The 26,969-nt window shown below is 46.3% G+C and overlaps 1 protein-coding gene across 1 annotated transcript; it reads left to right on the top strand.

The window, feature by feature from the left end:
* The first annotated feature begins 1,313 nt into the window (after positions 1-1,313).
* On the top strand, positions 1,314-2,475 carry LOC135395251 (uncharacterized). The gene is made up of 2 exons (XM_064626489.1): positions 1,314-1,992; positions 2,296-2,475. The coding sequence occupies exons 1-2, from the start codon at positions 1,430-1,432 to the stop codon at positions 2,384-2,386; spliced, it is 654 nt and encodes a 217-aa protein (XP_064482559.1). The 5' UTR covers positions 1,314-1,429; the 3' UTR covers positions 2,387-2,475.
* The last annotated feature ends 24,494 nt before the right edge of the window (positions 2,476-26,969 follow it).

Below are 26,969 nucleotides of genomic sequence, written 5' to 3' on the forward strand. Positions count from 1 at the left end.
ATCTGCTCGTTGGTGGTTGCCAAGGTCATGCTAAAGACTAAGACGGTTCGAATCCTACCAGCGGCTGAGCTGTCTGAAGTTCTCGCTGGGTTTTCCGGCAGACTTTCCTGGCGAATGCCGGCACAGTTCGCCCCTGTCCGCCACGCTCTCCTGATGTCCTGTCTCCATCTTTTCACGTCTGTATGCCTATGGTAGCTGCAGTTGCTTCACGGCGCGAACACGGAATACAAAAATTTGGAACCTGTAGGAACTCTTAAGAGAATGTATGTTAGCTGAACATTTTAGGGTACGAAGCCCCGATGGCTTTCTCTAATACATAGACGCCAGACTTCTCAGTGGGAAATCACTGGCTCTGGACCCTGGTTTAGTCAGACACATTTTATGGTCATCCAGGGCCCTGTGTCTTCATCTATATGCTCATCTAACTTAATACTTCTGAACTCGCCATTTCGAAGAGACGAACTAGGATGGTTGTGTAATGTCATCCTCGTGCAATTCTCCGGTTTTAATTAGTTCGGCTGTAATTATATCCGATATCTTTTCTGCGTTCTTTGCGAGCCTTGCAGGCGTTTGCGGCAAAGTCTCGGGTATTTCAACGTCGTAGAAAATGAAAGGGAGCCCTTATTCCGAGGGAGCTCATTCCCGATAGCTTTAGGGATGATAGGCCCGTTCGCTTTAGTGTTCTAGGCCAAGTAATCCAATATAGCTTTAAATATGCCGTTAGCATTTCTACACAGACGTGTAATTCCGTGGGGCGGATATGCCCGAAGGCAATATGCAAAAGTAAGACTTCGTGCTTGGAAAGGCCAAGCACAAGCGACGATACAGAAGCACCGTGTCGCTCCAGGATATGATTAATCTCTTTTGCTTTTCTTTCAGATATTTGGCTTTAAATCTGATAAATAAATTCGATGTTGAGTTTATATCTGGGATAACCTGTAGATGCGTTGTCGCTTAAGATATACATCCACGTATGTCTGTACGTATATTACTTTGAGCTGTATATTTATACATTCCGGACGTACAATGTCGGGAGCTGCGACAAAAAAAAAAAGTAACTAAACTGAAGACATACATATTCAGTCTTTATCATTCTATGGCTCGCCACAGTGACTTATCCGAACACTCAAATTGATACCGCAGCACCTTGCGGTTATCGAAACCCTCTAATCAGTCAACAACGGGTCAAGGACGTGTAGAAATGACGATTGAGGCGGAGCGATGATATGATATCAAAAAAAGAAAAAAAAAAAGAAAGCAGTCGCCACTTAACACGTGATAGGTGAACTCTCCAGAAAACAACGCCACCTATTTCGCCGTATAAGGCATGCGTGTCTTGGGTGGCTCGCGCACAAGCCTCACTGTATCCCCGTCGCCTCATATCATCCTGTTCGTGCACAACCAGCTCAGCTTCTACCGCCTTTGAATAATGCACACTCTACAGCTATTAGCCCTATTCTTCTTTGCACTTCACGCGGGCCCTGAATTATCTGAAACTCGAAGCATAACCGTCGCCGACTACCCAGTCGTGCTCCCATACACCGCAGTGATCGCCGCTATTTTAATTGCACTGGTGAAGAAAGCAGTCTACGCTTTGTCAAGACTCTTCAGCTTTAGGTTTCATTTTTTCCTTGCGCTGCTGTACGTCTCGTTCTTCGTCACCCCATACTTGTTTCCTGGACTTGCTGCGTCGCTCGGCATGACGGAAGTCTTGACAGCCCGGTCGCTCGAATCATCTTTCTTCAGCAGCATATCTTCTCTGATAAAGGGACTCGGGGATTCGAGCCTGCCGACGAGGTCGTCTGATTCCGACGGCGCTGAATACACGCAAGAACCTACGACACCCCTGTCCTACGTGAGTGCAGGTGCAAGAGAAGATTTCACTTCAAGCGCGCAGACCAATGTATCGTGTTCAGCGTATGACGTTTGCATCTCCGCGAGGAAAGTTGCCTCGGATTATCCATTCAGCGTGGTCTTCTTGTCGTACATCGGGTAAGCATCTCTTACTTGTTGGTGCGCTTCAAACCCCCTGGACTGTTTAATACACTATAGGGCGCCGCACTGTGTTAATAGAATTAAGGAGAAATGCGGGTTAGAGGTTCATTTACTTCGAACAGCATTATACAATGAAGGTTTTTGACAGGTAGGAAAGTGCTCGCGATAACTGTTCCTGAAAAATAAGGGGCTTTCCGTGCGCCCGACTTCACGTTGCATTTGATAGCTTCCGATATGGTATCGGTTACGTAGTGTGCTGCGACATGCTAAGGCTCTCTAATGTGCTTCATTTCTTTACAGAGATTACCTAAAAGACATGGACAACGTACAACCCATACGATTTGGGTTAGCCGGAATGGACTGTGCTTCACATTTTCCACGCTGCAATTAAAGCCAGGTGCGCAATGGATTTTATTCACCAGACAAAGAACATCGTTTTCAATCAATTGTATCATCAGCAATAAAGGGGCTACTATCGTCGCTTATCTCCTTGTCATTTCTCACGTGTTGCAACGTGGCCATACCACACTTCGAATGTACAACAGCCAGGTTGAGGCTCAGAAGGGATGGCGAGAGAGAATTAAACAACGGTTAATTTACACGGGCTGTAGGATATGAGACTACGTTCCAGCTCGCATGTATAGCTTACAGTGACAAGCATCAGTGCGCAGCCAAGGGAAGTTGCAGACCTTTTTATAATAATTAAATTTCAATGTCTTAATTGCCGAGTGTATTGTATTCTGAGGCTGTACGGTGAACACGTGCTCGGTATCTGTAATCCTCTTATACAGCCAATTAGAAGACCGAAAGATACACATCATTTTGCAGCCAGGACAAGCCAGAAACGAGGAAAGCGATGCCATGGGGGAGCACACGGCTCGTGTACTTGCTTCCTGGCTTGGGCGATAAACAGTTTTCAACGTTCTACCTCGGCTAGACAGCGCTGCGCTTTCAATATGGCAGCGTGCAATTTGTCAGCCGTCTCGTCTGGAACATTCATGGGCAAAGCAGACTCGTTTGTGTCGTTAGTGGTCGAAAATGCCGTGGTAGCTTTCTAGTGCTGTTCTTGCAGCTGTTGCACCTCAAACTGCTTCATGGGTCTGTTAGCTAGAATGAGTTACCAAATGCCATTCCCATGGAAACCTCCATGCGTATCTTCTTCCAATTATATGCAATAACGAGTCATAGCGTCTGTTTTGCTCCTTCAGCAATCTATGTGTCGTCGTAAGAATTTCTCTTTAAAGCACGCGTCTGTCTTCTGCTTTATAGTGTCGGCATCCGTTTATGCATTGCATGCCGTGCCACTCTCGTTGATAAGTTGCTTTAGCTGCATTCTCAGCAATCCGTACGTCACATTACTGTGTTATTTTAACCTCGTTTGCTAAAGTAGTGTTTCTTGTAGGCCAAAGTCCCGCGGAGAAGCAGCGGAGGATGTCAACGGCGACTCAAGGATTCGAGTGTTCTTAAAGTTGGATAAAGTCTTCTTAGGAAGAAAGGCAAGCCGTTATGAGACTTTCTGTTGATTTATTTTGCTGCAAATATTCTGAGTATTGAGAAGTAGAGTTAACGCGTCGCTCAGCTTCACAGGGAGCAATAATCAACGATTAGAATAAATATCGTTGCACGAGCTAGTGCCTCGCGTAATAGCAAGATCGCTGGCACGCACCGTTCTTTGACTGGGTCTCGGGCTGCAGCAAACGGGACAGCGATCTGTTTTAGAGATGCTAACGCTGTTCCCGTAACCTAACGTTCTTGAGTAATGCCGTGCGGGCAACAAAACTAACAAGGTCGTATCGTGACGATATAAATTTTGAGCACTACACGAGATATGCATACCCGAAGTTCTAAACTGAAAAGGAGAGGAGCTGTCGTCGACCATTTCGACAATGGAAATTTGGGAATCACGATGGTACTGGCGGGCGCTTGAAAGCCCAAGAACGAAGACGCAACGTTTTTGGGAACTTGTAAGCTTTGTAGAGAGCTGTGCTATGGAGGCAATGTATTAGTCGCGTCTGCAAGGGTTGCGTGGTACATCGAGTTCCTTGTTCTTCTTCCATATGTTACTTGTGGTCATTGCGGGTTTCGTTGCACTTGCAACAGTTCGGGGAGTCGTATGTGTGAGGAGTGAGGGTAGCCGTTGAGGGTGAGGGAAGGCTGTTAGTGTAGCTTTGTAGCTTTCCTTTTTGGAAGCTAAGAGGTACGAATGGATAATAAAGTCTGCGTCATGTAACGCGTTTAATTTCATTCCCTCAGAATTACTGTCACGAGTCATAAAAACCCCATAAGAGAAGAACAAGTCGCCAAAGTCAGTTACAGCTGCCGAGTGTGGCGAACCTATTCTGTCCAGCGTGTTACGCGAATAGCTTTCTTTCACTCTTCATGACCATCCAGATTTCCGGTTCTTTGTTTCTTTTCGTTCTTGTCATAAGTTTTACATACGATAATGCTGGAAGGGTGACTAATACCCCTGTCACACTGCAAACTGAATGGCATTCCCAGTGAAGGACATTCGTTTGTATTGCATCGAGCTATACGAAGAAAAATGTTATTCTCAAATGACGTCACTGTTGATGATTAAGACATCAAGGCCGAACATATGAAGCTGTCTACAGGTACATTCAATTTATTTTTCTCGAAACAAGGGAGACATTAGATTGTGTCGCAGAATCGTTACATTTTGGACGACGCTCAATTTGCCAAGTATCAGAAGCCAAGACAAGTAAGAAGCCTATCTGGCAACATGGCGACTGAGAACGAGGGTACTTTTCTGAAAAAAAAAAAGTTTTAAGCCTTCCTTGCTTGATATCAAAAGTTATTCATTCGTGATGAAATATTTGAGCACAACTTTCAATTCGCGTTTGATTTCTCCCAACGGTTTATCGTTCTTGTTTTTGTAACCTCTCTCCCGACGAGGGTACACAGTCAGTGCGTGAGGGAAAAGCGAATGAGTCCTTCGAACTCATTCGCTATAGGCGAATGCCATTTGCATGTATTGCCATTTAGTTTCACCGTGTGATAGGGAATGAATGTCATTCGCTGGGAATTACATTAATGTTGCCGCGTGTCAAGGATATAACTTTTGCTGTACAGGTAGTTACTTGATGTGTCGCTTGAAGAAGGGCGGTCTATCCGCCAGGAAGAGCAGTAAGAGGCGCTGAAAAAGGAAAGAAGGAACACATAAAGAAGGGACGGAAAATTCCCACAGTAATCAGATCTAGCAACATCGCTATGATATCACTCAAACAAATATTCGGAAAGGCGAGAGTATAGTTGCAGTTCCTTCTGCAAGAGGCGATAACAAACTTCCCAGATATGCTTCAGACGCTCTAGTGTGTGTGTGTGCTTTCTATCATTCTTTCTTCTCTCATTTTCTTGGTGTACCGCTCCACGTGCAATGGGGTAGGGTACCTCACTGCCGTGGTGAAACACCCATGTCATCATCATTATCTCGTTGTTATCGCTTCGAGTTATGTTGTAGATAGCAAATAGAGCGGCCAGCTCCGTCAGCACAAAGAGCTCCGTTTTGTGGCAGCTTACTACATTATCGAAGTATCAATGAATTTAGCGTTCGCATGCTACTGCTGTCAAGCGTGGACTTAGTGGGGGTGGGTGAGTGGGGGTCCGGATCTCCTGGCCACCACTTCAATTTCAGTCGTTACATACAGTTACATACAATTTCAGTCCTTACAGTGGTGATGTAATAGCATGCTGTCCCCCCCTCAGAAAAATCCTGGATCCGCCTCTGACAGCTGTGCCGTCCATAGGCGGTCGAGTTGACGCTTTCAAATATGGCGGGGCGATGATCGACTTCGTGATTGTTCTCAGTTTCCGCTTCACTCCACAAGCTGGGGCGGAGGTCTGACACGGATTAGGGTGCATCAATACTAGCTCCCTCTAGGGCGCTAGTATTCAGGCACACTAACGTGGATAATCGATCTGCGCTGGTCCCTGCCATCTACTTGAAGCAACGTGCAAGTTGTTTCCTTATTTCCCATAGTACGACATAGGTGGCTGTACCTGTGACGTTACCGATTGCAAATTTCGCTCGGTTGCTCGTAATCTGGCTTGGCTTTTGAGTTTCTCTTCTTCAGGACCAGTTGTACAAACTATATGTACGCCATGACAAAAAAAAAGAAGTCTACAAACGCCACTACACGACGTGGAATCCAAGTGGTCATGGATAGTTAACTCGGAAAATGGATAGTTAACTCCGTGGCTGCCATGACCTTCTCAGTGGCTGCAGCGACCTTCTCAGAACAACAGATGTACTTAAAGGGACTTGCAGTTTAAGCTTTTCCTCTTCCTCGCTTTCTCGAGGCCGACAATGCGGATAGGACGTCCTATTGGTCTCCTCAAAAATTTGTCCAATCACCGCTGGCGGAGATCGTTTGAAGAAACCAATAGGACGCCGCTCTGCGTTGTCGCGCTTCTTGAGAAAGACAGGATGGGGGAAGGCGCAAACTGCAGTACATTCACGAACGACGAAACGGATGAATTGCTTTCCTTTTGTGTTGGTATCAAGGTAACGCCGGCTTTCATTCCGCACGGAGAAGGTTTGACACTTCAGTGCCCCTTTAACAGCAATTTACGCAACTGTGATATAACAACGACAAATGCATGAAATGACGACGAGTGAGGAAATTCGCCACTTAATTTGAGGGTCACAACCGCAGGGCACATTGGCTATAAGGAGACATGAAATGATGAGGTAATGAGATAATGGGCGTATGATATCACACCATTGTCATGGCATGACATAGTATGACATGAAGCCTTCATTACCAGGTAGTGATGAGTGCATAAAAGTCACAATGATTTCAGCTATATGGACCGCACTGAAGAGCGCGAAGGAGACCAGTGATGTCATAGATGCTCTTACTCGGTTTCTCAGTCGAAGCGGCCTCGTGTGCAAGACTGTGATAAAAAATGAAGGGTTGTAACAGATAAATTTTACTGCTGCTACTGCATATCTGAGCGCAAAACAGAGGGACATCTCTGCTAGCATTTATGCGTCTAATAAATTCTTTCTATATAGTCGAAGACTCACTGGGTGGGCCCGTAAAGTGCACTGAATCAAGCTTTAGTGCGTAGGTTACTTGAGCAAGCAGCTCCGAGCAAATGAAGGCATGAATAAAGTAAACTGTACCAGCGCAATCATGGAAAAAACAGCGTAGGACCAGCTTAGACCGCGATAACATCGCTGCAGGCATCGTGGGTTACTTCAATTAAGTAATCAACGGAGCGAGAACACACAACCACATGGGTTCATTGGCGCAGCCTTGCCTGAGGAGGTAAGGCCGGTGGGTGTTCGTCAGGCAAACACAGATGGTAGGGGTGGTGGGGGTGATTCTTTCTGTGGAAGGCACCCCCCAAGCGTTTTGTAATCTTACTGATGTTAAGCTGTGACGCGTCCGCAAACAGAGCCCCCACTGACTGCATTGGTTGATCGATTTGGCTAACCCAATGATTGTATTCATTGAACCTCAAGTCGAGTGGAGAGACAGATGCTGGAAATATGTCGTTGGAGTCTTGCAAGCCTGCGATAGTTCTTGGCTTAGTGTATATCGGTAATATGCCTTACTTCCGTGTTGCGTAGGGGCCAATGACTGGGAAGTATAATATGCATAATGTCTATGTGCAGCGCTTATTTCACGTCAGAGGGCCACGTGATTTGGAGCGATGGCGATGATTGGAGTAGGTGCCGATCTCCTGACCAGATTAAGCACTTTCCCGCCTCCGTAGGCGTAGGTGATATGCTCCTGAGACGCGCTTTTTCAGTTTCGGCTCATTTGCACCCGAGCGAAATTAAGCGATGGATATTTCACGGCACGCGCTCTTTTCTCGATTTTTCAAAGACTTTTAACGAGGATTGTCTCTCGTTCCACTATCTCGCTTTTGCCAGAAATTCCCTAATTAAAAGTTAATGAATTTTAGGTAATAACTCATCTTGGTAGTTACATACTATTCAAGTTGCAGAGGATGCCGCCTGGCCGTATAATTCAACTGCCAAAACGATTGATTGATTGATTGATTGGGAAAAGAAACGAATTCAAACCGACAACTACATCAAACGACAACACACTATGCTATTCTTATAGCTTTTTAAAAATATTTAAAGGGTAAAAATAAACACCCTGTTTATAGCAGAGGGGCTGCTGCCTCAACATTGGACTAAAAGAACACCAAAGGTCTTTGGAGGGAAGCGTGTCTGTCCCTATCCAGGAGCACGTGGAAAAATGCGGCTCCGACGCCTTGTTAGAAGATTCTGAGTTTTTTAGATCTAGCGATAAAACGTGTAGGAAAATAATAGTGAGTTTCAGTACAGCGTACACTGTCGCCTCTGTGTACGCGCAGGACACAAGCAGAGCTTTGCGCATTGCGCATAACCACTAGGATCTACCTAACGTACGCAAAGGCGATACCGTACGTTTTACTAAAATTCACTAATAGAAGTCACCCTATAATCAGACGTGCGGGTGACCATTACGTTAGTACTGAGTCGATTGCGCTATCGGGAAGAGAATATAATAACATTAATATAATATTAGTATAGTACATATAATAATATAAATACAGTTCTAGTGCATCGTACGCTATCGCATTTGCGTACGTAAGGGATAGCGTGGTGGTTTTGCACACTCTGCGAAGCTCGTCGTATATCGTACAACGCACTAAAACTCACTTGTATGCTGGATGCTTAGCATCTTACAAGGGCAAGGTTGGATAGGTTAGGAGGGTGAAAACCATAAAACCCAAGCGTCAGCCATTTAAGGGTAATCACCACGTGCTTCCAAGTGGTTTAACGAAATCCTCTCTTATTGCTTTCAGTCGCCCTCAATATCCACGCTTTCACTATATATCGGAGCAGGAACCGTTCCATATAGTGCTTAAAAACAGAAGCGTCGCCTATGCAGAGATGCATATTTAAAGCGCTTGTCTTCTCCCATGAAGTCATAAAAATCGAACTCATCCCTGTAACAGCATGCAGAGAACGTTAATGTGATCGATGCACTAGACGACAAATTCTGCTTCATATTACGTATGCATGGCGGATGCTTTTACAATGAATATACTGCACTCGATGATGTTTTATTAAAGCGTCGTAAAAGTCAGCAATTTTTATCTATTTTTCGTATGTGCGTGTTGGCTTCAGGTCACGTTCCTGGTGAACTTGCTTACTGATAGTGACGGTTATCTAAATTATTAATCGTGTGTATATTAGAGTGTAGTGTATACCTTTCAAGGCCTAGCTTAGTAGGGCGAAGCAGTATGTTCTGACGTGGTTGGCTGTCGTGTGCAATACAAGCGTTCGTAAAATAAATCAAATGGGCTTACTTCGAGTCTGCGATTCCTTACTTAAGTGTAATTTACTTTTACTATGCAAGAGAAGGCGTTTTGTAATCAGTACATTATCAGTCAGTGATAGTTTTTTTTTATTGCCTACAAGACATCCCATACCTCAACCAGTCTCGGCAAGGAGCTTGTTACAACTTCATTTTTCTCTTACAACTTTACAACAGTTTTTCTCTTTACAACTTTTTCGAAACTTGCCTTAACCAACTTCTTTCCTCACACCACTTTGAGCATGATATTTGCTGAATAGATTTATTGTGCACTCCGCTGTATGCGTTCAATGTACGTACTTTACTGTTATGCAGCAGAACGCATCGTAGCGTTCAACTCACACTATTCGGTCTATCGGGCACGGCATAGTTGCTTCGCTACTCATTACTTCATAGTTGCAGCACCTCCGTCGTGTAGCAGCGGAACAGGCGGGGCTAGCTGGTGCAGCGACGATGGATCATGGTGCTAGACTCAGGAGAGGCCACTATGTGTTAGAAGGGCACCTGAAAAGTTGACAGACATTGGAAGAAAACATTGTGAGACATGCGCTTGCCGGATCATTGCTGATGTTAGATATTATTAGCTTTAATGTTCATACCTCTGTGTATAGGTCATCCACGTTTCGTTTTGTAGTAACGAACGATAGGCTAGACGATCGGAGCTGTTTCAAGACATCATAGAATCCCGGCATGCAGCCAGGGTAGTACAGAAAGAACTAAAGAATGTTAACAGAGAGCGCCGGCATGAGTTCTGCGCAGCGCTATCGCCTTTTACTCGTGCTGCTAGAGTGTGGAGCGTGGCCCGGAGTCTGAGGGACACCCTCCCGCCTAAAAATACTTTGGGTGTGCTAGCGCTGTCTCTAATGCGGTCCGATAATTCTGTTGCGCGGGACTTCTGCAAGATTATGCCCGCAAATTCACAAGCTGCAAACACTATATCCGCGCATACACTTCCGAGATCCAGGAGGCGATCTTACGAAGAGAACCAGTGGTGAACGAAGAGATGGATATAGACTTCTCATTAGGTGAATTCAGAGCCGCGGTGCACCTGTCACGTGTCCAATCGTCGCCAGGTGCAGATGGAATCTCCTATCGAGCCATCCGAAAACTTAGCGACGACGGTGTTTCCTGTCTGATCCACGTCTACAATACATCATGGAGAAACGGTGAAGTGCCACAGTGTTGGAAAGATGCCTTAGTAGTACCGTTATTAAAGCCTAGAAAGCATCCATCTGACCTCTCATCCTTTCGTGGAGTTAGCCTGACAAGTTGCCTTGGTAAAGTCTTGGAGCGAATGGTCTCGCATAGACTGGAGTGGTGGATTGAGGGTCATCGTACCTTCCCCGAAGAGGTGGCAGGCTTCCGTCGGAATCGTAGCTCCATAGACTCTGTTCTCCATCTCGTCACCACCGTCGAGCAATTAAAGACCGAGAAGAAAATAGTCATGGCAGTATTCCTGGACGTCAAGAGAGCCTGCGACACCGTCAGTCATGCCAACGTTCTGCATCTATTGTTGCAATCAGGTGTTCTCGACAGAATGCTCTTGTGACTGGCTAATGTTTTGCGACACAGAACACTTTCTGTTCGCACGCAAAAATGGGTCACGTCGAAAGTTGTCTTGACTCATGGCGTACCACAAGGCAGCGGTTTAAGTCCTATCCTTTTTAACCTTGTAATGATAGGCCTGAAGTCCTGTATCGCCTCTAAAGTCAATATATCTATCTATATGCCGATGACGTCTGCATTTGGACTGTTGGAAAATCGAGACCAGCAATCCTGCGTCGTCTTCAGCATTCCCTGGACAACATTCTGCGGTACCTAACCGAGGCAGACATGGACATTTCAACTGAAAAAACACCAGCCTTGGCTTTTACTCGGAAGCATACGCATCTGTATCAGCTCCTCCTTGGGGATACGCCTCTTAGACAAGTAACACACCATAGATTCCTGGGTGTCATCCTAGACACCAATTTGTCCTGAAAAAAAAACATATCGATCACCTGGACATAAAGGCACACCGGTGGATTTCTGTCATTCGCCACTTTGCTGGGCCCAACTGGGGAATGAATGAGAACCATCCAAAAAGCTCTAATCCGAGGGACTCTGCTATATAGCCTACCTGTATTGCACGGAATTTCGCAGACGCAAGAACAACGACTGCGGTTTATTCTAGCACGCTCCGTGCTAGAATACACCGCAGTCTCGGGTATGGGTATACACCGCTTAAGGGTATGTCTCGGCGTCCCGAGAGCTGCGGAGACGCGGATGGTGATAGCAGAAGCCCGTAAAATACCAATTGAAGTCTTACGGCAGAGGGAGACCATTCACCATTATTTGCGCCTCAGAGTTCACCACCGCCATCATCCACTAATAGCAAAAGTTTGTCGCCGGAAGCAAAGTAATGCATACAACTATTTCATGGAAGTGAAACCTAAGGTTCCCCCGCTTTATGCAAAATCAGAGGTGTCCACGACGCCTCCGTGGTCGGTTCCATTACCATCGATCTCGCTGTCAATCCCTGGTCTTAACGTCAAAAGAAACAAAGTGCCTACAGTTATCAAACCGCTGGCAGCGGTTATGATGCACCGTCGACATACTGACCACACTGCAGTTTTCACTGACGGATCCACCAGTCATGAATGTTCATCGTGTGTGTTTGTTATCCCAACGGACGGTGTGTCGCATGAATACCGTCTCTCACACCGCACATCATCAACGTCGGCTGAGCTATATGCTATCCTGTTGTTTCTGCGTAAGACATCGTGTGACGATCCGCGGACCTGGGTCGTTTAATCAGATTCAAAGGCTGCTCTTCAATGTACAGCCAACATGGGGATACGTGGACCGCTCGCCCCAGTAGTATATATACATAGTATATATACTGCGTCAAGTTTAGCGTCTAAGCAATCACGGTCATCATATATCCCTGCAGTGGGTCCCAGGTCACTGTGATTTGAGCGGAAACGAAGAGGCCGACAGAGCGGCAACGGCTGCCCAACAGTCTTGGACGGTTGTACCAATAGTGTTATCAAGAGGAGACAGAAGATCACTTCTGATTGAGCTCATCCAGCCACTAGCTCGCCAGCAGTGGAGTCGGGACGTCACTGACAGGTCTCTCATGTATTCGGTGGACCCAACTTTGTCCTTCTCAGTTCCAGACCGCTTACCACGCTATTTTACGTCCCTCCTGCACAGGCTTCGTCTCAATGTAGCCTTCACTCCCCAATTCAATTACCGGATCGGATACTGTGACAGCAGCCTATGCTCCAAATGCGGCGTCGTAGCGAACATATAGCGCGTCCTATCAGAATGTGAGCTCGACGAAACGGAGAGGCGGCAACTCTGTGCTCAGCTGGGTACTGCTAGCCGACAGACGTTCAACTTGGCTGCAATTCTTGGCCCATGTCAGAGCCATGTGCAACACCGTCGAGGTCTTCTGATGTTCTTGGAGTTCCTCATGTCTACCGGTTTGGTCCAGACTCTGTAGGGTCCTCTCTTGTATATCAATGACCATTGGTGTTTCTTTCATGTGTTTTATTTTTTATTTTCTTCACCTTCCTTTTCTCTGACGTAGCGCAGTGCAGCTAGTGGAGGAGAGCTCAGTTGTTGTACTTGCACATAACTTTAACTTCATTTTCATATCTCACATCTAATGCGTCGCGTGTAATGGGGTAGTGTACTGCTCTCCAGTGGTGAATCACCCCAGGTCATAGTCACGATTTATTTGTTGTTGTTGTTGTGTAGTAAAGTGAGTACAATGGATTATAAAAACAACAGTAGAAACAAAGAGTTATGACTGGTCAAAATAGCGCACCGTGCCCTCCATATCGTGGTCTTACCCGTAACTTGAAAATCGTGTATTTACATAATTGGACCGTACGTCAGGAGGAGCGCCCAGCGTATATGAGCTGGCCACCAGACACAAATATGAGATGGAGGAGAATGGGGACGGGAGAGTGATCGTGATGGGTCTTACTGTACAGGCGCTATGCGATATCTCCAATAGCTTTCCCTCAGCGTCGCAAACAAAGCAATCGTAACTCATAATAGACTCTCCAGACTCATATAGGAAACAAGCAGACTTTAGAAGAGAGTTTTTTTTTTTTTGTCCTATACAGCAACAGGGCCTATAAATCGTCCCGCCTGAGTCAATATGGGGACATCGATGGGCATTCTCGGCGACGCTATCACAGGAAGAAAGGGAACGGGACAGAATCATTTTGCACCGCCATGAGGGGCGTAGGACGTAACGAATGGAGTCACTAAGAGAAGAAGGTAGGAGAAGAAGGAAATACTTTGACGAAGACGGTGTCGTCGTCAGACTGACGGGAGTCGCCGAAAAAAGCTGAGTAAAGAATAACGCCAAATAGGCCTTGTCGTCGTAGCGAAAGTGCCCTGGAAGTTGTTGATGGAGGGTGACAGGGGGTCGTGGGGTAAAGGTAGGATGTAGTAACGGAAGGGACACTCTTTTGTGGCGAAGTGCCATGTGGAGAACTCTTGTGGTAAAAGAACTATGATTTTGTTTAACTTTTCTGCGTTCGCTAATAATGTTTGTGGAAGTGGAGGAGCGTATACGAAGAGGGGAGTCAAGTCCTGTAGATCACAAACAAAATACAGAAGCCGACACTGTGTCGGCTTCTGTATTTTGTTTATGGAAGTGGAGGGAGGAAGAGATGAAGAGGGAAGGGGCGAAGGCGAGGTTATAAACGTTCTTCTGGAACGTTCTCCAGGGTAACGCACGTACATTATCTTGTTTATTTATAACTATATAATAGGAACAGTATACAATGGTCCAAATGTTATGCGTGACTTGAATTCGTTGACGGTTTCGATTGTTGCAGAGCTCATGACTGATACAAACAACTTTACCTCGAAAGAATATTCAAATCAAGCAAAATAGGGGCTCTTCCATTTCAACGTTGTGCATGTCGATGACGAGATCATAGCCCAAGGCTACAATGTCAGGGTAAATTACACTGGTCAGGAACTGGTCAGGCTGTAAAAGAAACTAAGATAATCGCTTACGAATGTTTCACACTATACTAGCCAATAGAATAACTCATAAAGAAACAGTTTTTGGATTTTAGTGCCGCCACTGATATAAGCAGCACTGGGGCTCTGAGAACGAACATAGTTTCCATAATGCCCCCCCCCCCCTCTTCCTGTCAAAGACTACTAGCTACTCTATTCATTCTATTTACCACTTTCGTGACGATGACATGGACCGATCTTTCATTTCATATACGCTCTATTAGTCAGTCTCAACTGTTTAAACCTGCATTGCACGAATTCTTTTCTCAGTGCGGGCAAAGACCTCAAAGAAACGTAATATAACCGTTCTACATCTTAATGGTATTCCTAAAAAATTGAGAACGATTAATGTAATTAATGTTATGACAATCTAGCGACTTTTGAGCTCCAGCTGACGAGCTCCGCGCTTCCACGTGACGGAGAAGAGCGAATCAGCTTGCGGAGCGCAGCCTGATTCGCTCTTCTCTTGTCCGCTGCACGCGGACACCCCACGCACCCCGCTACGACGCCGGATTTTCTTCAAAATGGGGCTTCTAATTTTTTTCATAAAGTAAAAGCGCTAAAACCAGGACGAACACAATACACGCACAACATCGAGCGCCCGCATCGAGTCGTTGTGCGAGTCTTGTGTTCGCCTTGTTTTTAGCGCTTTTACGTTATGAAAGTCTGTTACCAACAAGCCCAAAGGGATGTTTTAGGGGCTTCTAATGCTGACGCATTAATAGAGTGCGGGCAACGACACACGCAAGACAGAAACAAAGCGACCCAACATGCACTCACTTCCAACAAGTTTTACTTAACCCTTATTATACACTCGATGAAGCTGCCATACCAGATACTTCGTTATCAATCCACTTTCTTTCCCGTCATTGTGATAAATTTCGTGTTAATGCAGTTATCATTGCTCTTGACGAACACCGCTCCTGTGAACTCTCTCTTTATCGCATTCCCCGCCGTGTACAAAATTTTACATTCCTGAAAAAAGGAATTTGGGAACTTATCTAGAAGGAATGTCTAGATCTGGCAGCTTGATCGAGCGCATAAGTAAGTGTTGGGTGTTCAGTAAAATTTGTTGGAAGTGAGTGCCTGTTGCTCCGGTCTGTTTCCGTGTTGCATTTGTTCTTCTTTTCTTCTTTTTTTTTAATATGTGTTACTAATGTGCCGTTACTATTCCTTTCCTTAATATTAGTTTCCAGCGTCACTTTTTTACCGGCTTCTTCAGGACAGTTAACAGAAGCGTAATTTGGAATGCACCTTGTGTAGGATCCCCTGGCAACCCAATTCCTGACCTTATTTCGTGTCCTCTTCGATCTTATCTTTCCACTGCCGGCTGAAGGCTAAAATGATTCTTAAATATTTCTAAATAAGCGCGAGAATGTGTTTGTCAAAAAGGGAGAAAGGCGATTGCAATATTGTCGAACGAAAAAGGGAGCAAGAGAACGTCTGCTCAGACGAAAGAGTGTTATGGATGGAATTTGGGCGGAAGTACTTTTCGTCTTTCGATGGATCCCGCATACCTTCTCTATATAGGAAACGTCATAGGCAAAATAGCGCAGCCCTGCGGAAACGAGAGAACTATGGAAAATATTTACCATGAGTTACCAGAGAGCATGAGAGTTAGCGGAGATGCGCCTTGGCCCTCCAAGTGGATAGTGCTAATGAACGACATTGAGCGTTGAGTTGGTGACACATCATCCAAAGTTGAACATGATGATGCCTTTCGGTGCGCAATGTTGTCTTCGGGACGTACGTATCAGAACACAATCTCATATCTTAACGAGCCCTCGTACACTCCTACTGGCCGTTCTGCGCGTACTTCAAGTATCCTATACGATATTTATGATATAATATATTATACGCCGCTCCACGTGAACTGTACCCCTCTCGCGTTCCCTCTTTCCCTGGTATATAAGCTCCTGTCACCTATTTGCAAATTTAGTTCTGTTGAAGGCAAAGGCAGCGCTGACTGCCGAATCGTCGACCCCTAAATGTAACGTAAATCTATTTGTAGTACTACCCACTTAATTTTCTTAAATGTCCTGAGCCCGCTCTTATTTAATGTTGTAATGACGGGCATTAAGAGTTGCATTCGAAGGAAGGTCAACTTGACCCTTTACGCCGACGACATATGCATCTGGTCCACTGGTACATCTCGCCCTGCCATTCGACAACGCCTCCAGGCTACATTGGACGACATTCACACTTACCTGCTCCGAGCAGGGATGGAAATATCAGCGGAGAAAAGTGCGGCACTCGCCTTCTCCCGCAAATCCATGCAGCGATGCCGTCTGCACATTGGGGACAGGTCACTTATAAATGTCCAGCACCACAAATTCCTCGGCGTAACTCTAACCACTAGCCTCTCTTGGAAACGTCACATCGATGGCATGGAGAAGAAAGTTCAGCACTGGACCGCTGTCATCCGTCACTTCGCTGGAATGAGGTGGGGATGCGATGAGAAGGACCTCCTGATGCTACATAACGCCTTGATTCGTGCCACAGTCGCCTACAGTCTGCCTGTGCTTCACGATCTCCCCAGCACCTTAGCACAGAGGATCCGCGCTATGCTGGCACGGAGCCTACGGGTGTGCCTCGGTGTCCCCCGCGGGGCCGAGACAAGGCTAGTGGTTGCGGAAGCCCGCGACATCCCTTTTGAAGTTCTCCGAAACACAGAAACCGTGCGCCAGTATCTCCGCCTGATTGCACACCATCGCCACCACCCGCTCATCCGGAAACTTCGGGCAAGGCGCAGCGCGCCGATCCACGGATGTATAATGTCATTCAAATCCTGCGTTCCGAAATTCGTGATCAAACCCGCCGCTGAAAGCACGGCCCCGTGGACACTTCCGTCGCCAAGCGTCACCGCCTCTGTTCCAGGGATCACGGACAACAAAAGGAGCTACCCCGACCTCGTACTACAGCAACTGACTATGGATTTCATCGGCACCGCATATGACGGGTTCTGCACGGTCTTCACGGATGGCTCCTCAACGAAAACTTCATCATCCTCATCTTTTGTGGTACCCTCAATACCGCTCACCCGGGGCTGCCGGTTGTCCCACCGCACCTCTTCGACCTCAGCCGAGCTGTACGGAATCCTGCTGTTTTTACAATATGCGGCCACCTGCGATCCACGGCGATGGGTAGTCTGTACGGACTCCAAGTCAGCTCTTCGATGCCTGAAAACCTCAGGTCTCCGCGGCTCACTGGCCACACTTGTGATTAACATTCTACGCCTATTGAAGTCCATAACTGCCCACGGCCACACCATCGCTTTTCAATGGATTCCGGGTCATTGCGGAAAATCTGGCAACCACGTTGCCGACGCTGCGGCAGCGGCTGCTCACCACCAGGGCAAGTGTGTTCCGATTGTTCTCCCAAGGGGGGACAGACGGTCCCTTCTTCGTGACTGGGCTGCCTCCTCATCCGTCGAACAATGGCGTCGGGATGTCCCGGCCAGTACCATACTGGGAATTGTAGACCCAACATTCTCGTGTCGCTTACCAACATCTTTACCGCGCGTCATTAAGTCCCTCCTACATCGCTTACGGCTGAATGTTGCCTTTACGCCGTACTACCGTTACCAGATAGGATGTGCCAATAGCCCCTTGTGCCCGGAGTGTGGTGTGCCAGCGACCGCGGACCATGTGATCATCGCACGTGTCACTTATAGGAGGTAGCGTCACTTGTTGGCAAACGACTTTGCGCGGATTGACAGCCGACCCCTTGACCTCAGACTCATTTTGGGACCATGGGAGTCTCTTCATTAGTTGTAGTCATATATATATATATATATATATATAATGTATATAACTCACAGCATTCAGTTTGACCGCTTACGGTTGTTGTTTGACCGTTGACAATACCTAAGGAAATGAGAACTTCTTCCGCCTGTGTTTTTTCTTTTTTCTTTTTTTTTGTTTTCTTGTAAACAGGTACGCTGTATTGAACGTCCCGCAAGTCCGCATCGACTTGAGCGTGCTTCAGTGTACGATCACGAATTACAGCAGAGCTAGCGAGTCATTCATGTACGTCCCTCCACCTCAAACTTGGACATTTTGCCATTCTCTAGGTTCCTCCACGTCTTATCGTCTTTGAACCACAAGAAAACCCGCTTCTTCTTCCTATAACACAACAGCGACTTCCTCTCTCTATCTATAAGGCACGCCTTCTTCCACGCTTCCGGTGGCAGCCTTTGAGATCTTTTAGATGGCCGATATTCGTTGTCGTCATACGACGAGGCTCCCACGCACACAATACGTCCAGCTGACAGCGGTGTCCGAGAAAGTCAGGGTTCCCAACGAAAGGAAGCCTCCCTATCTCGCACCGGGGGTCATTGATTTTCCGCTCAATGTCCCTTCCCTCCTGACCCAACGTATCTTCTCGTCGTTCTTCGCTTGCCTTCGTCCACACACGCAACGATGATACATATTAATTTGAGAGCGTTCCTTAGCTTTCGCATTGTGATGGAGGTACCACCCGCAGGATGCACGTTTGCAGTTGTTACTACGTCCGGTTCAATGAAATGTTGCAACTGTGTTTGAAGCTATCCGCTTCATAGAACTTTAAAGGGACTGTCGCGTCCGCTCCAGTTGATTTCGAAACTACGGTGTCATTGTATTCCTCCTGGACCACTGACCACGGTCGTAAAAAACCCACGCGAAATGGTGGCGTAGTTTGACTGTTATTCGATGGAATACATGACAAGATGTTGACCGGATGACCGGAGATGTTGACAGTGTTCCGGAATTCCCTCTCTGGAATCAGGTGAATACGTCATTCACTACACCACCAATCAGAGCACGGCCTTGAGGATAGGGACGTCGCGGCGGTACAGCGGTGTGGACGTCTATAGACGGCGCCTTTCTCCTCTGAGCGAGGCCTTCTCACTCCTCCTGTCAGGGAGTGACGTCACGCTGATCTCGTTGCCGATGTAGCGCTGAGCTTTAAAATTCATTCATTTAGTATCTTAGAACTTTTCGGCCATTCAATCATAAAGCAGCTGCACTGAAAGCGCTCCTATACGTTTCCTTGAAGAAACGCATCTGATTAACATTTTGTGAGACTTTCTAGTCCTTCGTTTGTGACAAGTGTTCCCGCTAGCTCGGTATGTTTGTTTTGTTTGCCCTCGGTTTGTTCGGTTTGTTTGCCCTCCAACTACTGGGTTTCTCCGCTTTTTTTTTTCTTTCAACTAACTGCAGTTAAGTGGTCTGGAGCAGCCAGTCTGACTTTGCAGTTTGTGTTGTGTGTTCTCTGTCTGAGTGTGTGTCAATTTTGGCTGCAATGAACACCACGTTGACTTTATGGCGACTTAAATCCCCGTTTTTTCTTCTACTGTCACATCACATCACATCACACATCATATTTCGGACGAAAAAATTAACCAAGTAGATTGTCGGCAGATGCCGAATATAGTGCTATCTGTTTCAGAGACGACTTTTCGGATGCGATCATCTCTTTAATTAAGATGTGAACACGTTTTATTCTACAGCGCACGGCCCTTGCAAGGAAAAAATAAAGAAAGTCTCTATGGGCAACAGAAATGGGCAAAATGGGCAAAGAATGGGTGAAACAGTTCAAACGATTTACAAATTGCACATATACACGACCACCTACCTTGTGAGAAACCTGAAATTGTATTGCGTTGTTCGGCTCTGCAGAAACGAGGACAACATTACCATTTTCCTTTTTTTTTTAGATAATGCTTTTTTACTCACTTACTTACTTACTTATTTAATTACTTGTGAAGGGGGTTCGCCAAGATTCGCCGGCTTATAAGCACTAACAGCAATCCTCGAAACAACACAAGCAATCAAAGTGAGATGCCAAATCAGCGTAACCTAGGTCCGAGGATTCAAGCAGGTGCCTTGATGTTGCTGCGCGTAGGATGCCTGCACGCATGCAACCGTCTCCCGCAAAATCTTCCCTAGTCTTCCAGACAAGACGACCTCCCTGTAGGGCACATTACCGGACCGCAACAGCCCATATATCACCTACGGCAAGCCTTAAAGGAAATTGAAAAGTATTGAACGTTATATTGCTATTACTCTTTGCCGTCTTTCGCGCAAGTCTCCGAGATTAACTGGCCTCTGTTTGTAATTCACCTCCAAATACTGTCTCGGCAACAGTGACGATCCTTTTATTCCACACTTGCCATCTACGTCTATGGCAGGTGTGCGCCGGGTAATTCGGACCTGTAGGGAAGCAAAGACGGAATACTGTCCTTTCAAGGCTCTGCCGTTAGATCGCAGTACAAGTTAGAAGACAATGAGTGCATGTCACGTATCTGTAGAAGAAGCTACTAAGAATAGTGCACTGAACGATAAGACGCGATGTGCCGCGCTCGATGCTTACTTCATTCTGGCAACCTCATCATGAAGCAGCTTCAAGATAAAGTCGAAGCAAGTCCTCGCCAGGTACCGACGGAACCACCTCTGTAGCCACGTCGTTAGCTTAGGTGTCACAGCACACGTGAGTCCATTAAGTGTCAGGATACGCTGGAATTAGTGCAAACGCGCGTCGGCGTTGAAAATCGCCTGACTAACCCCTTTCCTGAAGCCACGGAAATCCCCTACGGGCCTACTCGGGCCAATAAGCCTAAGGAGCTGAGCATTTAAAGTAAAAAAATAATAATAATAAGTCGAGTGAAGTGGGTTCTAGAGACGCAAAACTTGCTTCCCAACTATGTGTCTTGTTTCCGTAAGGAGGTGCACTATGGATTGTGTGTTGGACCTGGTCACCCTCGTGGAATACGCAGGTTACCGAGATCGGATCACAGTGGGAGCCGCTCTAGACATGAAGAAGGCGTACCAGACCAGGTACGTGCAAAGATGCCCCCAGGCTGGTTGGGGGGGGGGGGGAGATTCCCTACCATCTGCCCGTACTGCAAGGTGTGAAAGACATCAGTTTAATATTGTGTCACAGTGTCACTTCCAATGCACTAACCACAGCACAGTTCAGAGAACTTTCTCTAGATGATGAGATTAAAATGATGCAAGCGAAGTGGGGTGTACTGTAGAAAGAGGCAACATTTCGTTGAGTTTGAGGAACATACGAGACAATGACACGATGGTGACACAAAAATGGGTTGGCTCTGAATTATTACTGTCCCATTTCTGCTACCTCACATATCCCCGAAAACATCATATTAAACAGTTAACCAACCAATTTTAGGTAATTACCCATCTTGTAGTAGCATGCTTTCGTCGACAATGTCCGCATGGCCATGTAATGGGCCTGCGAAACCAGCGTCTGTGCTGGTCTTGTGGCTTTTTTATGGAAAATCCAGAACGAAACCAAGAAAAAAGAAAAGCACCCCCTATATTGTTAAGTGTTCCCGAGAACTTTTGCTTTAGAGGTGCATGATCCTGAAGTCAAACTTTACCGTTTTATTTCCCTAGGATGCCCTTTTCTTTTCCTTCCACTTCCTCTTCTCTTTCTGGTTCATTCCTTCAACTTGCATATTGGTCTCTACAATATGTAAATGATTATTCCCCTTCGCGTTGCCTGGAACTTTGCATGAAAGGTTTCACAATGTGGAGTGTGCAACGGAGTAAGGTTATCTTACAACCATTCATAACGTAATATCTCCCCAATCCTCTAAACAGACCGGTGGTCTCGGCCGAATGAGAAGAAGAAAGGAGCTCCCCGGTTGGATCGATAAACGGAAGAAGCAGACACTGTACCATAAGCTTAGGGTAAATCTTTTCCGCGGACAAGCTTCATTTGTCTCCCCTCAACTCATCTCGGGAAAGAAAATGATTGAAGTCTGAACAAATCTCCACTCATCACAGGCATGTAGTATATCGAAGAAAAAAAAAGTTGAATGGTTCATACCAAAGGGAAAGTTTGAACGCGCAAAGTAAATGCATCAACTGCATTAGAGAAAGCAAGATTGCTCCTTTGTACCGCCATATCACGCGGCTACTAGGGGAAGCAACTGAGAGATAGAGAGAAATGTGGTTCTGGGTAAATAAATCGGGTGGAGCACGAGATCATTGTGATTCTCTTGGCGCTCCTGGTTTGCGCTGAAGATGCTTCGGATACGGAGTAGTAGAGTACTTCAATTCTGTCTTGAGACAGGATCGTATACCATAGCTGTGGAAGCGTGCACAGCTTTCGCATGATGCGTGTATGAGTGGTACCATCATTTTGGCGTGTAACTAACTTCTATTGAATCGCAGTATAGTAGTGACGTTCTTGCCTGCACAAAAAGGCTTTTTGCATTTCTTCGTAGGAAGGCTATCGTCGTGTCTTCATTGTGGACCTGCACTGTTAGGTTCGGGTGTAAAGCGGCCTACTGTGGAGTGTATGCACCGCATGCACCACATCCGTGGAAACGTATGTATACTGTGTGTCTCGAGACACGTGTGAATATACCCCTTGCTGCGTTTTATTTGGCGTGCCTGCCTTTAGCGTGAGAAGACTGAAGAAGTTCCTTAACAAGAAGCTCTCCAGAAGAAATCCTTCCCTGACATAGGAATATCAGCCCTCCATGTCCGAAACGTCGACGAATACACTTTCTCTGTTGGAAATTGCTCAGTGCAGCAGAGACGGCACGCGTGGTAATGCTTAGCGCCTGCATCACCTCCAACTTTGACTGAGCTGAGGAAGCCGGATTACTCAACCACTCTGTGTGTCCACAACATTCACTAGCACGATTTATTTTTCCTTTTCGCTGGCACTCCAGGATGAGCGTGCCAGTCTATGGGAACAGTTCTACCCAAGGGTGGAGGCGTTTTTTTAAAGAGAAGAAATTTTCGAGTGATTTCGTGCATAGACGCTACTGAAGGAATTTCAGACAGCGTGACAAGTCTATCTACAAGGAAGATATTGAAGCCTCCAAGTTATAAAGTTGAGGCAGCATTCGTGGTACTTACGCAAAAAAGAAAAAAAGAAATCTGCAGTTTAGAAAAATTAGGCTGCGTGCTGCGATGAACTTCTCAAGCAGCCGTTGTGTAATGTGAATCGAAGATTTCGAGCATACTTGACATGTACAGAAGAGCTGTTCGGAATCAAAATTTATCGCGCTGGAAACTCGAGCTAAGCATCCTTTTTCAACTTTCGTTATTTCTTACATCCCACAGGCATGGACTCAAGAAAGAATGTCTTATTTCCCTTTACGTATGCATCGCTGAAAAGTGGAATATATACACCAAGAGCGGACCCAGATACTTTCGCCAAGAATAATGAAAGGTCGTCTGTTCTTCGAAAGCGTTCTTCTTCATTCTGTAATGATGATAAGTGAATTTTTCTGCCGAGGATTGTCTCTCCGCCTTTAGGCAAAAGCTTTTCCTGCATAGAAAAAGAGGAAACGTATGAAATAACTGGGAAACAACGTCAAACGTAACATTTCATAAAAAATGGAGAACATTTTCCAGTTTTGCAGGGTTGGTTTAAACCAAGAAAAATGTGGAGAGAGAGTCTACTTTGTACATAATATGTCCTCTGTGTGAAGTAGCTATAAGTTACTTTCATCTTCCTTCAGTACCTAATTTTTTAGTGTACATGTGCTATATTGTTTATATTTTCCTTTAAATGTGGTGGTAACTTCTGTCTGCAGCTATTGAGTTACGGGTGTAATATGTATAATATTGTTCTTTTACGCTTCGTCATTCTATTTACAAGTTCTTGTTCAATACTTCTCCTTCGCAACGCGTGCAGGGTTAATAAAAATACTTTTTTTCAGATAAGGGCGGCTAGAAGTAGCGCCATCGAGATACCTCCATCAATTGTTACATCATTTGTAGAACTGTAGCACCCAAGCGGCGATACACATAACGTCGTCTGCTCTAGGTCGGTGAGCAGTCTAGAAGCAGCGAGAAAAAGTGACGAACTTACGCGAGTTGGTAGGACATGGCACAAAATGTTAGACAGAAAATGTGGGACCGTTGCAGTATACTTCTGCAGTCATTCGTTTGACACGACTTATTTTCCCCGATGTGGTGATTAGTGCTTGCTCTAAGGTGTCAGATCGTCCAGTGCAATTCACTTTCTTTCTGACTCTGCTGACGACACCACCCACTTTAGGCGCTTCGTCCACAAAGAACGCGGGCACGAAAACACGCTTTCTGTGATAAAGCCTAAAATACGAAGATGAGACGAAATGCGAAAACAGTGGCAGACCGACCATCTGCGACCACCATAGAACTCATAATAACTAGAAACCAAGCCAGCGAAGAGGAGCATCTCAACATGTGAGCTGCCATGATCGCTACGGTAGGCCTAGCGTGTTACGAACGGTGGCACCTACGAGTTCCCTGCGCTGTTGTTTCATGTTGCGGCGCAAGGTTTAAACCGTACGATACTCGTTCCCTAGAGAATCCAAGCGCGCAGGTGATGGCAGACAAAACACACACACTTCGCACACGGCATGGCACGCGGAGCAGAGCGGAAGCGGAAGTGACTTGCATTGGATTGGATACCGTTGCGCCGAACGTGCCTGGTCTTCACACGTGGAAAGGCTGTGGCGGAATCCGGCCCAATCCAAAATATCGATCATGGCGCCTACCGGACTTGGACATTGGGGGAGGGTCTTGCCTCGGTACAACTCCTTTGCTCTCCCCCATCACTCTCTCTCTCTCTCCCAGCTTTTCTTCTAGCCTTTCTACTTATGATTTCTATGGCGACGACAGTGATCGCATTGGTTGAATACGAACCAATCGGATTCATCTACACAAATAGTGTTTATAATGCAATAACGTTGCACGTTACAAGTCGACGTAACAACTGGACGTCGCAAATATACTTATAATAGTATAGCTATCAATGGTGTCGTTCGATCTGAGATTCAGTAGGTCGGCTCTCATGCGAGGCGTTTATTAAGCAAAGTAATAAAAAAAAACTTATTCGTACGTAAAACGTATTCCGACAAGCAGGTAAAGGATAATATTGGTTATCCCGTTGTCACGTGTAGCGATGCAGCGACACCCTCGTCATGCATGCAAGAGCAACAACAACTTGATTGTGAGATGATGAATTCATCAGCAGTTTTTGGAAGTTTCAGTGCATCGGAAGTTTCATCGGCAGGGGCGCGTGGTGCTGGTGCGGCGCTGGTGCATGCAAGGGACACAGCTAAAAGTCCGGCTTTGTGAATTTCTTGCCCATGTGAGAGCTCGGCCTCCTCCTCAAAACATGACCATTGATTGATGTTCAGAGTCCTACAGCTGGCTAACCTTTTCAGTGACTTCCTTCTTTCATGATCATTCCTGTCCAAAAAACAATGCACAGGAAGATCGAGTCGCTCAATATACCGACAGCAGTGGGGAGGGCACATCCAAATGTCGAACGTAGCTAAGATATTGTCCCCTCGACATATTTTTTTTTTTTTTTTGCTGCTGGTGGTGGTGGTATGATGTTCTAAAGGAGAGGAGTGAGGTCTGCCTGCTCAGACAAGGTGGCAAGTTTGCGCTCCTCTTCTTCCAGCATATATGTTGCATTTGCCTCGCGCATTTGAACGAGTCGGAAACACGTTCACTCACTGGGTATATTGGGTAGACATGAAGGCTACGTCATCATCGCGTGATGGACTGAGTGCGACCCTGCCAGTACAAGATGTGCACGAAGGGACACGCAGACTGCTTCCTGATCTACCTTAATTACAAACGTTTCACGCCTGCCCTTAGTGAGTGGGAACTGTGTTCAAAATTATTCATTCCACAGGCTTACACTACCTAAAGTACTTGGCTCGCCGTTAAGTAAACCTGAACCTGCATGCCCAACAGGAAGAGCTTGAGTGGCTAGTGACATATCGCCACCATGGGGTGGAATACGGTTAAGCAATCGGCAATCCTCAATTCCTACAAGACCAAGCCAGTTATGTGATGTTTCTACCGTACTTCATCAATCCCCCACGGTTCTGTACTGCTGCGTCGTAACCAGGGTGCTAATGGCCTCTGTAGGACTAACGGTATGCAAGGACAAGAATGCAGACTACAGTTGATGCGCTATGTCGAATGGCTAGTTTTTGGCGCCAAGATATGGTCTTGTTTATTGTAACGACGACATTATTATCGTATTGTTACTGTGTTATCTCATAAATAAGAAATATAACATTAAAATAATATTATTCGTGTATTTGTTCTAACGACGACACTCGCATGTTTCGTAGCCCACCTGTAGTTGACACGATTCTTTTAGTATATTCTCTCCACTGCGCCTGGGAGGTAGGATTGCTGATACCAAAACCTATAACTCTAACACCTAACCTGCTCACAGCTTTCAACGACTTCCTTCGCTCCATTGACCCGGCGGTGGAGTTCTCCCCACCACGACGTCTCCAAAAGGCCGCAAGAGACACTCCTCCACCGACTGCGCCTCAACTTGGCATGCACGCCACCGGTCCAGCGCTTGATGGGGAGGCAGATCTCGGCCCTCTGCGATGCTTGCGAAGTGGTTGCGGACACATCGCACCCCCTGCTGACCTGCCCCAAGTACACCAACCATCGGGCTACCCTTTTCCGCTGCCTCGAACGTTTCGGGCACAACCAGCTCACGCTGGCCGCACTGCTTGGCCCTGTGCCTCAGCACCAACAGTGGGCCGTCACAACTGCTTTACTGCACTTTCTGAAGTGCACAGGCCTGGCCTCTAAGCTCTGAGCT

This window comes from Ornithodoros turicata, chromosome 5 (genome assembly GCF_037126465.1).
Source record: "Ornithodoros turicata isolate Travis chromosome 5, ASM3712646v1, whole genome shotgun sequence".
NCBI lineage: Eukaryota > Metazoa > Arthropoda > Arachnida > Ixodida > Argasidae > Ornithodoros > Ornithodoros turicata.

Excerpts from the sequence above, each read along its gene's own strand:
- LOC135395251 (XM_064626489.1), top strand. The coding sequence starts at position 1,430 with ATGCACACTCTACAGCTATTAGCCCTATTCTTCTTTGCACTTCACGCG. Across the intron at positions 1,993-2,295 it reads GTCTTCTTGTCGTACATCGG|AGATTACCTAAAAGACATGG; the intron begins GTAAGCATCTCT and ends ATTTCTTTACAG.